The following is a 16,272-nucleotide window of genomic DNA, read 5'->3' on the forward strand; positions in this document are numbered from 1 at the left end:
GGTTCATTCCTTTCCTAGGAGCTTGTCGGAACGGGTGAATGCCTGGCGCGGATGGACCGGTGAAACTAGTCAAATTCACCCAAACCAACCTTCTCTTCATTCCGCGAGAAAGTCAGAAAAATGCCGGCCTATTTCCAACGACCGGAGAATGCTCTCAAACGAGCAAATGGTGAGTCGTATATGATAATTTCTTAGATGTCCGCGCTTGCGTCCCAGTTATGTATTCACATTGGCTTTCCGTGGTTCGCTAGCTACGCATGGCGGGGAAGACATGTTGTAAGTATAGAGGTCCACTCATTCAAGCCACCCGTGTCACTAGGCCTTTGAATAACACCACCCATAATTACGTTAAAAGGTGTCATAGCCCGGTCAATTCAACAACAGTACTTGAAATCTAAAATCACACCGATCAGATTTATGTTAGGCCGGGTGCGTCGAAAAGTACCTGCCATCTTGTTCACACTGACTAGCTAACATTAACGTCAGCACGTCCTAGCCTTGAAGGGTTAGCTAATGTATTAGCATATCCCCTAGCTAAGCTGCTAACTAGTGACACGGGGATCAACTTGTTCAACTCACTCGGAAGTCATTAATAATCGGTTTCGCCACATCAACTGAAAGTTAAGAGCTGCTGATGGTTAATGTTTTTAGCCTTGTCTTGGACAACTAACAAGGTAACTAACTAGATTGGATCACCAAAACAGAAGGCCCAGCTAAGATTGGCTATCAATGGGCGAGTTCGTTTTGCATCGCCCTGTTCCCCGGGCAGGGTTTGCACATCTCAACCCCCCTCCCCCCATGAAAGTCGGTTGTCACGTGATGTTGTCATAGCTAACATTCTCTACTAATTAATCTTGCAGTTATATTGTCGCTCGTTAGTCATACCATATGGCTGGTTTGGGATGTAGCTAAATACCTACTATAGTAGCTAAAGTGCAGCTGGTAGCCTAGCGGTTGGGACAGTACCCGAAAGATCGCTGGTTCGAATACCCGAGCTGACAAGGTGAAAAATCTGTCGATGTGCCCTTGCTCTTGGTCCTTAACCCTAATTTGCTCTAGTCTAGGGGTTCCGTACTACTATTGCTGACACTGTAAAACAACTCATTTCACTGGACCTGTCCGGTGTATGTGATAATAGAAAGTCAGCTATCAGGGCCTCGTTTCCCAACAGCATCTTAAGGCTATGTTCATCATTAGAACGAACCTTCGGCGTCGTTAAATCTCCTTCGACATCATTACTAAAGTTGCACTTGAAAAAGCTCATAATCTGAAGAACAGCAAAATATGTGGTTAGATGTGTTGTCCCCCCTGCCGCGTCATTTTATACACAGACGTCCACAAAACAGAATCAAGATGTTTATCTGTCTCTGTGGCCGTAGATAACTTTACGAAGTTGACTACAATTCCAAAGTTGCCCATGTCTGCAGTTGTTATAAACAAGCAAAGGATAAAAAGATGCTTAAAATGAGAGCCGAGATGACTGCTTTCAAATATAAATAGCCTAACTAAATTACAGGATATCTAGGCCCATATACTGTTATTTCAATGATATTGAAATCAATTTCATGTTAATTCTATGTTTTATTTGGTTACTGTCTGTAATTTCTGCCTCAATATATTTAATGATGTGTAGCCTAATGTGTGCAATGATGTGCCAAATCATGATTAAGTATGTTTATTATAGGGTAAGCATTAGAATAAGCTGTCTCAATATTTGCGGCCACAAGTGATATCTTTCTAGGAGCTGATCTGTCATTATTGTGGAATAATTATAATATCAAGGTAGGATTTGAATGGAGAAAGTTGTTCTGAGAGACGGACGGACTGCCTTTCTTTCGATCCTATCAGTATCGACACATGCCTCAATGATGCCCTTAGCAATGTTCTCTCGTTGCATCTTCGGCTGTTGTAGGAAAGATGCATCGTTAATTCCAGCGATGTCGGGGAAACCGGACTCCGATATTTGTAATCTATTAGGTGTCCTTTGTGCATGAAAGTTATATTGCAGCAACGGATTCACCTTCAGAACATTTTTTTTCATCCTCTTTCATGTAATGTGCTATGTTTTTACAGAGTTTTTGGAGGTGGGCAAAAAGCAGCCAGCTTTGGATGTTTTGTACGATGTCATTAAGAGCAAAAAGCATCGAACATGGCAGAAGATCCACGAGCCCATCATGCTCAAGTACCTGGAGCTCTGCGTGGACCTGCGCAAGAGCCACCTGGCCAAGGAGGGCCTATACCAGTACAAGAACATCTGCCAGCAGGTCAGCACACCAAACCCTCTCTTGGACAAGCCTAAATGTGGCATACTATTGATCCTCCAAAAGTCACTCGCCTGCCGGAGTTAAGTATGACCCTCTATTTTGTTCTGTAGGTGAACATCAAATCCCTCGAGGATGTGGTTCGAGCCTACCTGAAGTTGGCCGAGGAGAAGACTGAGACAGCCAAGGGGGAGTCGCAGCAGATGGTCCTGGACATTGAGGATCTTGACAACATCCAGACTCCTGAGAGGTATTTAACCTTTTATTTAACTAGGAACCTTTTATTTAACTTTGAGATATGGGTCCATTAGAACTTTTTCCAATGTAATGGACTGATACTAGATTTCAGATATATTACACTATCCGTAAACTTGATTGTTACCACCTTTTAATAGCTGTAAACATGATAACTATTGTGCTTCACCTCTGCTGTAAACCATTAGCATGGTTGTGATGTGTGCACAGTGATGCAATGTTGACAGTGTAGTTCTATGAGCTCAAATATGACTTGACTACCTTGTGTGATCCTAGTGTACTTCTGAGCGCTGTGAGTGGTGAAGACACCCAGGATCGTACAGACCGTCTGCTGCTCACTCCTTGGGTGAAATTTCTGTGGGAATCCTACCGCCAATGCCTGGACTTGCTGCGTAACAACTCCAAGGTGGAGCGCCTCTACCATGACATTGCCCAACAAGGTGAGCACAATCTGAACTTTTAACCTGATGTACATCCAGGTAGGCAACTACATTCACCCAATTTCTCAGTGGATGGTCAGGGAGCGAAAATAATTATACAAATTTTCACAGCAAATTGACCACAAGTAAGCCCCAAAAGCATTTCCTACCTGATTTACATTGAGACATAAAAAAATAAAATAAAGTGGAAATACTTAAACAGATTTCTGAAATTATTTTTATTTTGCTGAGTTCTTGGTGATTAGTTAAAAAGAACAAATGAACCAAAAACTACAATCAATTTTACTGAACGTTGGGGGGGCCCAAAAATCGTTTAGGTTTACTCACCTTTTCTGGCACCATAATCAATTTATTGCTCCTTATCCTAATGTACTCCACAGCTTTCAAGTTCTGCCTTCAGTACACCCGTAAGGCAGAGTTCCGGAAGCTTTGTGACAATCTGCGCATGCACCTGGGTCAGATCCAGCGCCACCACAACCAGAGCACAGCCATCAACCTGAACAACCCTGAGAGCCAGTCTATGCACCTGGAGACACGCCTGGTGCAACTGGACAGTGCCATTGCCATGGAGCTCTGGCAGGTATGTCAAATATAATTAGCTTGCAATGTTTAGCTGTAACAATGTTGCATCTCAAATACTTCTATTGCTCATTTTTTATTTTTTCAGCAGGCAATTTTATCTACATTTTATTATGAACATTGATTTTTATGTGTTGTGAATGTGAAATTAGATTTTTGATTTTTACAGGAAGCTTTCAAGGCTGTGGAAGATATCCATGGTCTCTTCGCCCTTTCCAAGAAGCCCCCCAAGCCTCAACTTATGGCCAACTACTACAACAAGGTGTCCACTGTGTTTTGGAAGTCTGGGAATGCCCTGTTCCACGCCTGCACCCTCCATCGCCTCTACCATCTTTCCAGGGAGATGCGCAAGAACCTCACCCAGGAAGAGATGCAGAGGTATGGAAGCCCAGTCCTGACCAGTCTGTTGGAATGTGTGGCAAAAATAATTACTTGAATGGCCATTCCCTTAACAACAACAAAACAATTGTCAGACTTTTCATCAACCAGACTTATGGTTTCTCTCTCACCTTAATCACCTGTCGATCAGTCACCCTCACACCTCTGCCTCATTTGCAACTAATAAGAGCCATTTTTTACAGGACACTGCCCCCTTCCTCTTCATGTTAATGTGCTTTTTGTCATCAATGTTTGTTGATGGGTAGATCCAAGGTTGCCAGTCCGGCAGTTGCTAACAGCTCTCCTCTCTCTCTCTCAGGATGTCCACAAGGGTCCTCCTGGCCACCCTGTCCATTCCCATCACCCCGGAACGCACAGATATTGCCCGCCTGTTGGACATGGACGGCATAATCGTGGAGAAACACCGTAGGCTGGCCACACTACTGGGCCTGCAGTCCCCACCAACCCGCCAGAGCCTCATCAATGACATGGTATATACCCACATGCATGGATAGACCATAATAACCATAGCTTTATGTTTGTGAGCAGACTGGTAACAGTATGTCCCATATGTCAGTGTTAGGAGTTTGTATTCTAGTGCTGAACTTGTTTTAGTCCTGTGAACTACCCATACAGATACATTTGTTTACTACATAATGAACAATTCAAATAAACACCTGTTTTTCCATTGCTGAGATTCACTTGCATGACGTTAGCTTGTGACCCGGGTCCTACAATAGGCTGACTTGGTTTTTACCCCTAGAGAAGTCAGAGAAAGTTTAACCAACTGCTGTTTCTTTTTTAGTTGTACTTTTGTCAGGGGTTGTTCACAGTGCTGTGTGCATGTAATGTTTCCCCTTTAGGTTCGGTTCAACTTGCTGCAGTACATTGTACCTGAAGTGAAGGAGCTGTACAATTGGCTGGAGATGGACTTCCACCCACTGAAGCTGAGCGGAAGAGTAACAAAGGTAACATTTGAATTCAGACAAGTTACAATGTCGCAACATTTGGCAATTTGACTTGCAACGGTCCAAAAAACAATATAAAATACATACACATATAACTCCTGAAATTACAACAATTTGTGTCATGGCTGATTTCATTTACCATTTTGTTTTTTTTTCATCTATGGTTTTGACTTTCCTCTTAGGTGTTGAACTGGGTGAGAGACCAGTCTGAGAAGGAGGCGGACCTCCAGCAATATGTTCCCCACCTGCAGAGTAACACCATCCTCAGGCTGCTGCAGCAGGTGACTTATTGCTCATTTTGGATTGCTCACTTAAATGGTCTGTTTAAACGATAACTGATGTCCTTGTAACTCTATACTGCAGGGATGGGCACTAGGAGGCCCGCGAGCCGATTTTTAAATACCACCCACGGTGGATTTAGTAATAATAAAAGAAAAAGTGGATTAAACTACATTTTGAACATCTAAATTCTGATAGGTAGATTAAAACATTAACATAGTTTCTAATGTATTTTAAAATAACTGTCCTTTTTACATTGATTATTATTTTATATAAACGGTCAAAAGAATATCCCGACGTGGCTCTCAAGCCTCAGGATGTTGCCCATCCCTGCTATCATGTGGAATGCATGATTTCATTGATTGTTACAATATGCAAATTGTGGTCCTATTAACTAGTCACTGAACACTTTTATTTTAATGGGATATTAGGTGGCTCAGATCTATCAAAGCATTGAGTTCAACCGTCTGGCCTCCCTGGTTCCATTTGTGGATCCCTTCCAATTGGAGCGCTCCATTGTGGATGCTGCCCGACACTGCGATCTGCAGGTAGAGTACTGGACATGGATTTGTCAATAATATTCTCTGTACAATTTTGCACAAACACCCACATTGATTTTTCACCTAAATACATAGGTTTTTCATACCTATACACTTTGAATTCAGTCAGTATTTCCACAACTAAAATATTAACACACTTCTGTTTGTTACACAGAATGGCACACTTGAAATCTTTTTGAAATGTCTTTTTCTAGGTTCGAATTGACCATACCACTCGGAACCTGAGCTTTGGTTCGGACCTGAATTACTCGACCAAAGAGGACTCTCCTGTGGGGCCGTTCTTGCAGAACATGCCCTCTGCCCAGATCAGGAACCAGCTGACAGCAATGTCGTCTTCCTTGGCCAAAGCAATCCAGGTCATCAAGCCTGCGTCCATGCTGGTGAGTACAGCCCCCCCGTTGAGATGGCATTTGTACATGCACTGGTAGCCCTAAAAAAAAAAGTGGACAACGTCGCTGTCCTCCCTGATAAAATATCAAAACATGCTTTCTATTCCATCATCCCATTGTGCATTCCATAAATTATTCTAAGCTATTTAAGGCATTTTGAAAATGTATCATTTTGGGCCAATACTATGTATTGTTCCGTGCATACACACACACACACATCACCAATTCACATTGATACTGAGTGAAACCCCTATTCGTGCACAATCTTTATTGCTCCTCCTCATTCTCGCTCTAACAAACCTATCCCCATCTCTCACTCTTCTACCCTCTTTGTCCATCATTTCCAGAAAGAGCGCGAGGAGCAGAGCCAGCTAGCCATCACCGCCTACCTGAAGAATGGCCGCAAGGAGCACCAGCGCATCCTGGCCCGCCGGCAGACCATCGAGGAGCGCAAGGAGCGCCTCGAGAACCTCAACATCCAGCGGGAGAAAGAGGAGCTGGAGCAGCGCGAGGCGGAGCTGCAGAAGGTGCGCAAGGCAGAGGAGGAGCGCCTGCGCCAGGAGGCCAAGGAGCGCGAGAAGGAGCGCATCATGCAGGAGCACGAGCAGATCAAGAAAAAGACCGTGCGCGAGCGGCTGGAGCAGATAAAGAAGACCGAACTGGGAGCCAAGGCCTTCAAAGACATCGATATAGAGGTGAACTACACACAAGCTCAACTAAGCTGTACACTCTTGACACCTGTCCAACATAATGCTTTGTTAAAAATGAAAAGATCACATTGAGATCGACGTTAAGACAAGTTTTCTTCCAAATGGGTCAACCCCATATCAGTACCGTAAGTGTTTGCCTGGAATGTACACTGAACAAAAAATTATATAAACTCAACATGTAAATTGTTGGTCCCATTTTCATTTGCTGAAATCAAAGATCCCAGAAATGTTCCATAGACACAAAGCTTATTTCTCAAATGTTGTGCCCAAATTTATTTAGATCCCTATTGGTGAGAATGTCTCCTTTGCCAAGATAATCAATCCACCTGACACACCCTGTGCTGTGGACAATAAAAGGCCACTGAAGTGTGCAGTTTTGTCACACAACACAATGCCATAGATGTTTTGAGGGTGCATGCAGTTGGCATACTGACTGCAGGAATGTCCACCAGAGCTGTTGTGCCAGAGAATGGTAACTTTTCTACCATAACATTTTAGAGAATTTGGCAGTTGCCCTCACAACCGCAAACCGCTCACCCACACATGTGGTCTACGTGTATGGCTTCGTGTGGGCGAGCGGTTTGCTGATGTCAACGTTGTGAACAGAGTGTCCCATAGTGGTGATCGGGTTATGGTGTGGGCAGGCAGGCACAAGCTACGGACAATGAACACAATTGCATTTTATCAATGGCAATTTGAATGCAGAGATGCTGTGACGAGATCCTGAGGTCCATTGTCATGACATTCATCCACCGCCATCACCTCATATTTTAGCATGATAATGCACGGCCCATGTCGCAAGGATCTGTACACAATTCCTGGAAGCAGAAAATGTCCCAGTTCTTCCATGACCTGCATACTCACCAGCCACGTCATCCATTGAGCACGTTTGGGATGCTCTGGATCGACGTGTACGACCGTGTGTTCCGGTTCTCGCCAATATCCAGCAACTTTTCACAGCCATTAAAGAGGAGTGGGACGTCATTCCACAGGCCACAGTCAACCGCTTGATCAACTGTGAAAGAGATGTCGCGCTGCATGAGGCAAATGGTGGTCACACCAAATACTGACTTGTTTTCTGAGCCACGCCCTACCTTTTTTATAAAAGGTTTATGTGACCAACAGATGTATAGCTGTATTCCCAGTCATGTGAAATCCGTAGATAAGGGCCTAATGAATTTATTACAATTGACTGATTTCGTTATGAACTGTAACTCAGTAACATCTTTGAAATTATTGCATTTATTTTTGTTGAGTATAGATAACATCTGAAATCAAAGTTTATTGATCACGTATACAATTTTGCAGATGCTATTGCAGGTCAGCGAAATGCTTATATTTCTAGCTCAAATTGCAACAATATCTAGCAATACAATACACACATAATCCAAAGTAAAAAAGAACAAGAAATGTTAGAACAAGCAATGTCAGAGTCTGGAATATAAATCTATATCTAGAATGAGTTTTGGAAATTAAGTGTGGATTTACAATGGTGAAATGAACTAACTATTTAACCTCTCTTTTCACAGGACCTTGAGGACCTGGACCCTGACTTCATCATGTCCAAACAGGTGGAGCAGCTTGAGAAGGAGAAGAGAGAGCTTCAGGACCGCCTGAAGAACCAGGAGAAAAAGGTGAAATCATTTACATTTCAGCAAATGTACATTCCTTGTTTTTTGTCTTGCCTAAACAGGTGATACATAAAGACCTCCACTAAGAGGAAAATGACTCGCTCAATGTTTCATGTGTGGACTGGTCCTTGCAGATTGACTACTTTGAGAGGGCCAAACGTCTGGAGGAGATCCCCTTGATCAAGAAGGCCTACGAGGAGCAGCGTGTCAAGGACATGGAGTTATGGGAGCTCCAAGAGGAGGAGAGGGTAAGACAATATATTTATTCAGAGTCTATGCCTTTTGCCTCAATCCCGCTCCTTTTGTGTAACATTCACAAAGCCATTGTAGATGGCAAGCACGAACTGAACGCTCTAGCAATGGAAAACTGTCATGCTGACTGGTCCATGTTTTTCGTGATGAATTTAAAAAAAAAAAATGTTATTGTTGTTACACAATGGTCAATGATTATGGTCCATCTGTTTTGTAGATCAGCAACATGAAGGTGGAGCGTGAGAGGGCCTTGGAGCACAAGCAAAGGATGTCCAGAATGATGGAGGACAAGGAGAACTTTGTGGGCAAAATAACAGATGCTCGAAGCTTCATCTACGAGGTAAATGCCATTGTTAAACCGGGTTGTTTGGCTCCTGGATGCTGATTGGCTGCAAGCTGTTATACCACTGTTATGACAAATAACTGTCTACTGTTCTACTTACATTGGTAACCAGTTTATAATAGCAATAAGGCGCCTCAGGGTTTGTGGTATATGGCCAATAAACCACGGCTAAGAGCATTGCGCATAAGAACAGCTCTTAGCCGTGGTATATTGGCCATATACCCCAAAATGTCATAAAATGTGTATGAAACCACCGACTCTAGAATCTCATTGGCAATGGAATTAAAGGAAAAATCCGCCCAAAACCACTCATTCCTGTAATTTCAAGTGTCCCATAACACTGAACAATATTTATTGTGGGACAAAATGTTTCATTTTGTCGTTATAAGGTTGGTAGCAATGTGGAAATCTGATGCAGCTCAGGTCGACTACAAAACCCACAATGCAGTGCTATATATGGGTGGGCTAGCGAACATGGCTACACTTTAATACTAAAGTCAATATTAGCATGCGAAGTAGCTAGTTTGCTGTAATATCGCCTAAACAAACTGCACTATCAATTTAAGTCTACAATCTCACCATGTTTAACCTGCAGATCAACATGCCTCAGAGTGGAGTCTGACAATCACAATAGACTATATGTGGAAACACCCGAACACATTTCTCCTATTTGTCACTCGTCAGTCCATTGCATGACGAATGACAAATAGGAGAAATGTGTTAAGGTGTTTTCACATAGTCCTCTTTAAAAGAACCAATCTCAGTTCTTTGTATTCACGATGCCCTTGCCTTTGAGGACGCAACTCATTTGCCAGTTCACTTCACCTATTTTGTGGTGCGAGTCCTCTTTGCATTCACATTGCTATGTTTAGAAAGGAACCAAGATCTTTTTCCAACATTCACTCAAATGCACTGGGTTTTTACAAAGTGCAGGACAAGCCATTCCATCAGAATGTGTGAACGGACAGCTAGATTTTCCATATACCTACTTACATTTGGGAAGCTAATAGATTACAATTATGGCTCACCTTTTAACTAAATGCAATCAGAAGATACTATTAACATTTACATATTGGTAACGGAATAAATAGCAGAAGAATAACTGCAGATTAAATAATGCTGTAATTGAAAATTGTACTGACCCTTTAATAGCTAGAATATATTTTGTGCTCTGTTGTGTTTTCTTATCAAATATGTTATCTTATCACACTATTCAAACCTCACAATCGAATAAACAGCTTATGAAGCTCTCTTAACCTATAGAGCACATCGCAAACAAATAATCTGAACTAAACTCCGCACATACACTATTTTGGAATTTCTGTGCATCCTTGATAATCGCTAATCAATATCCAAAAACGGCACACATTTTTTTCTGTGAACCTGCACAACATTTTCTCTCTTTTGTGGCACTAATGTGAGGGCCTATGGCGGGGGAAACGGTGTTGCAATAGTCTAGTGTGTGGCGCGGGATTAATACCAAGCAAACCTGGAGAGCTTTGCCCTACAAAAGGGAACCGGACTGCAGAATTCAAGTGAACCAAGCTCTTAAAAAAAAAATTTAAAAATAGCAAGCCGCACTGAGTTCACAAAAATTGTCTGAAAGGTGTGAACACCGTTAGACCCCATGTTAAATTCCACATTTCTTGTGGTAGGAATATATGGTCATTGGCTCATTTGAGAGAAGACACCCTCCCACGTTATGACATCTGCCCGTATTGAAAACAAACATGTATGTTTTGGCAATCTAAAGGTCCTATTCCTATTGAATTGGCCCAGGGAATCGATAGAACATCACTCAGCGATGCACAAAAACAATGTCACATTCAACATGGGTGAATATTTACTTTAAAGAGCTTCAGTTGCTGCAAATAAAGCAGGAATAACCCCTAAAAAAGGTGTTAATTGCCAATGGAGTTCTACCATGAGTTATTTTTGCCTGAGTTATTTTCATTTTTGTAGTTTTTATTTTATTAAGAATACACCTCAATATTTTTGTTCTTGTTATACCATCCAAGGAAAAACTGAAACAGTTCCAGGAGCGCCTGGTGGAGGAGAGGAAGAAGCGTCTAGAGGAGAGGAAGATCCACCGCAAGGAGGACCGTCGCAACACCTTCCACCGCCAGAAGGAGGAGGAGGCCCAGCGCATCCACGAGGAGCAGCTCAAGAAAGGTACCTCGGCGTCACACATCAGGCCCAGAGGATACTTGGTGTATCTAGTATGGATGTCAAATGATCTTAGATCTTGTCAACTCTGATGTTCTTCTTATAGGTAATAGTTGATGTCAATGGAAGATATCTGCAAAAACTTAAGTTGTGGGCACAGATTTTGGGTCCAAGTGTGTTGGTTGGTGTTTGTTCATCTGGGTGTCCCATTTTAGTCTTCAGTGTCCTGTTGTCTGACTCAACATGTTTTCCACGTGGTGTTGCAGAGCGCGAGGAGCGCGAGCGCATCGAGCAGGAAGCACGCGAGGCAGAGGAGGCGGAGTACCAGGAGCGCCTGCGCAAACTAGAGGAGCAGGAGAGGAAGCAGCGAGCCCGGCAGCAGGAGATCGAGGAGCGCGAGCGCCGCAGGGAGGAGGAGATGAGGGCCCCTGCCAGGTCTGAGGAGAAACCCAGAGGAGAAGCGAAGGTAGCCTACTACACATTCTTGCCAACATCTCCTCCAGAGCACTTTCTCACAGCTCAATTTCTGTCGAAGATGGCTCACTTTAGAGGGATGTTAAAATAATTATAATATTTCTACATGGGTTTATGTAGCAAGTTTTGTTCGCTCACTGATGATTCTCCTTCATTGATCGCTCAAAAGAGCGACATGAAATTAAATGCACTTCTATTTCACCGGTGAACTGAGAGCGAGAAGCACAGGCAGCCATCTCAACGTAAAAGGTGAAGTTTGTTGACATTTTGGGTGGAAAGTGTGACATGAATGTACTCCATTTCCCTGTTTACTCAGTTATGAAGTCATAATCTCAGGTAAAGGTATGAGATGAAATTATCATAATGTTGCAAATAATATATATATATACTCAGCAAAAAAAGTATATACAAATATTATTTGCAACATTATGATAATTTCATCTCATACCTTTACCTGAGATTGTGACTTCAAATCAAACCTATATATATATATATATATATATATATATATATTCAGCAAAAAAAAGAAACCTCTCTCCTCTCACTGTCAACTGTGTTTATTTTCAGGAAACTCAACATGTAAATATTTGTATGAACATAACAAGATTCAACAACTGAGACATGAACTGAGCAAGTTCTGCAGACTTGACTAACAGAAAGGGACCTGCAAGCTCCCAGACATTTCTGCGGGGAATGGCCCTAGCCCTCACCCTCCGATCCAACAGGTCCCAGACGTACTCAATGGGATTGAGATCCGGGCTCTTCTCTGGCCATGGCAGAACACAGACATTCCTGTCTTACAGGAAATCATGCACAGAATGAGCAGTATGGCTGGTGGCATTGTCATACTGGAGGCTCATGTCAGGATGAGCCTGCAGGAAGGGTACCACATGAGGGAGGAGGATGTCTTTCCTGTAACGCACAGTGTGGAGATTGCCTACAATGACAACAAGCTCAGTCTGATGATGCTGTGACACACCGCCCCAGACCATGACGGACCCTCCACCTCCAAATCAATCCCGCTCCAGAGTACAGGCCTCAGTGTAACACTCATTCCTTTAACGATGAACGTGAATCCGACCATCACCCCTGGTTAGACACAACTGCGACTCGTCAGTGAAGAGCACTTTTTGTCAGTCCTGTCTGGTCCAGCGACAGTGGGTTTGTGCCCATAGGCGACGTTGTTGCGGGTGATGTCTGGTGAGGACCTGCCTTACAAAAGGCCTACAGGCCCTCAGTCCAGCCTCTCTCAGCCTATTGCGGACAGTCTGAGCACTGATGGAGGGATTGTGTGTTAGTGGTGTAACTTGGGCAGTTGTTTTTGCCATCCTGTACCTGTCCCGCAGGTGTGATGTTCCGATGTACCGATCCTGCAGGTGTTACATGTGGTCTGCCACTGTGAGGACGATCAGCTGTCTGTCCTGTCTCCCTGTAGTTCTGTCTTAGGCGTCTCACAGTACAGACATTGAAATGTATTACCCTGGTCATATTTGCAGTCCTCGTGCCTCCTTGCAGCATGCCTAAGGCACGTTCACGCAAATGAGCGGGACCCTGGGCATCTTTCTTTTGGTGTTTTTCCAGAGTCAGTAGAAAGGCCTCTTTAGGGTCCTAAGGTTTCATAACTGACCTTAATTGCCTACTGTCTGTAAGCTGTTAGTGTCTTAACGACTGTTCCACATGTGCATGATCATTAATTGTTTATGGTTCATTGAACAAGCATGGGAAACAGTGTTTAAACCCTTTACAATGAAGATATGTGAAGTTATTTGGATTTTTACTAATCATCTTTGAAAGATCGGTCCTGAAAAGGGGACGTTTTCCTTTTTTTGTTGTGTGTGTAATCTAAAGGTAATGAAAGTTGTATACTTTTCCTCTCCAGGACTGGGGTGCTGAGAAGGAGGAGGGAGGTGGAGGATGGAGGAGGCGTACTGAGGTTGAATCGGAGAGGCGTCGCCCTGTGCCTGATAAGTGAGTGGGACTTAATTCAGACTGTATTTTTTTAAGCATTTCATCTGGTTAAAAATACTTTTTGTTCACTGGTCAAAAAAATCTTTTATTACTCTCTATAGTGACGCCGTACCAGATAAGTGAGTGGAATTTCATTCAGATTGCATATCTAAAGCATTTTTACCTGGTTTAAAATACTTTGTGTTCACTGGTCAAAGTGACCTGTCCTATAATGATGCTGTTCTTTCTCTCTCTAGGGACTGGAGAGCCGATGTCGGCGAGGACAAAGACAGAGAGCCACCCTCCAGGAGAGGAGGAGACGGCCCTCGCCGTGGTGGAGCCGACGACCGTGGACCCCCACGCAGGGGCTTCGGGGATGACGACCGCCCCCTGCGCAGAGGCCTGGACGAGGACCGTCCACCAAGGAGAACCTTTGGGGATGATGACCGGGGTCTTAGAAGGGGGGGGGACGAGGACCGCGCTCCCCGCAGAGGCTTCGATGATGGCCCCAGGCGTGGCTTTGACGAAGACAGAGGTCCTCGCCGTGGCTTTGACGACGGCCCCCGCAGAGGCACGGACGAGTCTAGGGCCCCCAGACGCGGGGCTGATGATGACACCTGGGGCCCCAGGAGAGGAGGAGATGACGAAAGGGGCGGGCCCCGTGACGACAAGCCATGGAAGCCAGCTGGCCGGCCCGGTATGGATGTTTCCTGTTTAATCTGTCCCAAATATGGATAATTGAAATGTGGTTGCATGTTTGTCTTGTGTAGGATGTTGTTATTGAAAGCCTGCTTCCTTGTACTTGTTCTCCTATAATTGTGTTAATTAATATTTAATAAACTTCTAATAGTAAATGTTTGTGTAGTGGCAACTTTTGCCAGTTCTTCTTACATGTTGTGCTGGATCATGGGCAGTTGCTCTGGTGTCTGCTTCAGGTGGTGGCTGGCGTGAGAGGGAGAAGGCCCGCGAGGAGAGCTGGGGTCCACCCCGCGAAGGTAGCAGCAGTAAGGAGGGCGACGAGGTCGAGCGAGAGGAAAAACAGGAGAGCGAACGCTTCCCTGAGCGCCGCCCACCCAGGTCAGATGCACAGTATGTGGACTACAAACAGCACCACTGTGATGTGGAGCCTCATACTATATGATCAGGAGTACCCCTAAACTGGTGGATGGTTTTACTCATATAGTGAAAGCTGACTAGTCTTACAGGTTTTTTTTTTTTTTTTTTTTAATATGCCGTAATCGGCGACCTCTGTTTTCAGGGAGGAGGGTGGTGGTGGTGCTTGGAGAAGGCCAGGTGCTGATGATGAGGTACCCAAGAAAAGCTGGAGAGACTCTGCTCGTCAGGAAGAGCCTGACCGCGAGGATCGCCCTCCTATCCGTCGAGAGCGACCTGAGCGCAGGGATGACCGTGACCGTCCCCCACCCAGCAGAGAGCCTGAAGAAGGTAAGATGAGCCTGCTCAGTCCTTTGCAAACCTACCTTACTGGCCACATGTTTTAAAATTTCGGTATAAAGTTTGGTTTTAAACCATTTAGCCAGCTCTGTATTCATTGCAAGCGTCAACCAATTGATGCAGCAATACTCGTACATGCCTATATCCTGAAAAATGAGACTTCTGTAACCCCTGTTCTCTGGCAGTGTTTCCAATCTGGAGGATGTATTTTTAAACACAGTACTTAGTTAAGATGCCATTCTCTGCCCACAGGAGGAGGTTCTTGGCGCCGTGCCGGCGACGAGAAGCGTGATGTGCGTAAAGAGGAACGTCCGACTCCCCCCAGACCCAGAGAGGGTGAGCGTGAAGCGGACGGAGAGAAGAGCTCCTGGCGTTCGGAAAAAGACAAAGAGAACGCTGGTCGCGCCAAGAAGACCAACGAAGAGACCGACGATGACGGCTGGACCACTGTTGCCCGCCGCTGAGTCTACCCTCTCTCCGAGCATCTGCTTCCAATTGGCCCCACAATGACTGTTGTACGCCTCTTGCTGCCAGCCTCCTAGTAATTTTACCTTGGCATAAGCTTGTCATCTCATCAATGATCTCTATTGCCATTGAATATGTATTTTGCTAAAATTAAGGTTGCTTCTTAACCTAAACTAGTTAATTCTCATTTTGATGTGCATGCTTAGAGTATACAATTAGTCTCACTTAATATCTAGTGTGTGGTTCTATCTTAAAGCATTCAACCATATTTGACGCCATGAGTTGCATGTTTATAGATAAATACGGCCTTTATTAATAAAGTACTTTGCTCAACAGTTGATTCTTTCTTTGCTCACTCAATTTCTCTGTGAATGCTCAAGGTCTGACTGATTGTGGTAGCATAGCTAGTAGCTACTTTGTAGAACTTCTTACACTTGGTCCTTTTTGAAGGATGCGCAGGATTTGTTATTTTCCTGGTAAGACAAGTTTTAGTAACTTTTTGGTTTTTACTGGGCTGCATTAAATGTGGCATTAACCCTCAAGCTAGCAACATTTTACATGCACTATAAATACCGAAGTATGGACACCCCTTCAAATTAGTGGATTGGACTATTTCAGCCTCACCTGTATGCATACGGGTGTATAAAATTGAGCACACAGCCAGACAATCTCCATAGACAAACCATTGGCAGGAGAATAGCCTTACTGAATGGCCACCTTTCA

General features: G+C 44.0%; 1 protein-coding gene across 7 annotated transcripts; it reads left to right on the forward strand.

The window, feature by feature from the left end:
* Positions 1 to 9: 9 nt before the first annotated feature.
* On the forward strand, positions 10 to 15,887 carry LOC135512467 (eukaryotic translation initiation factor 3 subunit A-like). Of its 7 annotated transcripts, none has more exons than XM_064934517.1 (23): positions 10 to 169; positions 2,074 to 2,264; positions 2,375 to 2,511; positions 2,793 to 2,956; positions 3,337 to 3,536; positions 3,705 to 3,913; positions 4,233 to 4,404; positions 4,777 to 4,881; positions 5,064 to 5,162; positions 5,592 to 5,708; positions 5,915 to 6,100; positions 6,457 to 6,804; positions 8,349 to 8,453; positions 8,585 to 8,698; positions 8,920 to 9,042; positions 11,064 to 11,217; positions 11,478 to 11,677; positions 13,565 to 13,653; positions 13,755 to 13,772; positions 13,890 to 14,329; positions 14,547 to 14,721; positions 14,891 to 15,075; positions 15,337 to 15,887. In XM_064934517.1, exons 1-23 carry the CDS (start codon positions 121 to 123, stop codon positions 15,546 to 15,548), a joined length of 3,792 nt encoding a protein of 1,263 aa, XP_064790589.1. In that variant the 5' UTR covers positions 10 to 120; the 3' UTR covers positions 15,549 to 15,887. The 7 variants fall into 7 exon arrangements, with proteins under 7 accessions (XP_064790589.1, XP_064790591.1, XP_064790595.1 ...); XM_064934518.1 differs by having other exon boundaries at positions 11 to 169; positions 14,547 to 14,709; XM_064934521.1 differs by having other exon boundaries at positions 11 to 169; positions 14,568 to 14,721.
* Positions 15,888 to 16,272: the final 385 nt, after the last annotated feature.

The sequence above is a fragment of the Oncorhynchus masou genome, chromosome 24, assembly GCF_036934945.1.
Source record: "Oncorhynchus masou masou isolate Uvic2021 chromosome 24, UVic_Omas_1.1, whole genome shotgun sequence".
In the NCBI taxonomy this organism is placed as follows: Eukaryota; Metazoa; Chordata; class Actinopteri; order Salmoniformes; family Salmonidae; genus Oncorhynchus; species Oncorhynchus masou.

What these genes read in the sequence shown, in the direction of transcription:
- LOC135512467 (XM_064934517.1), top strand. Translation starts at nt 121, where the DNA reads ATGCCGGCCTATTTCCAACGACCGGAGAATGCTCTCAAACGAGCAAAT. An exon ending in AGCTCCAAGAGGAGGAGAGG is followed by an intron (nt 8,699 to 8,919) that starts GTAAGACAATAT and finishes TCTGTTTTGTAG; the next exon opens with ATCAGCAACATGAAGGTGGA. An exon ending in CTCGAAGCTTCATCTACGAG is followed by an intron (nt 9,043 to 11,063) that starts GTAAATGCCATT and finishes ATACCATCCAAG; the next exon opens with GAAAAACTGAAACAGTTCCA.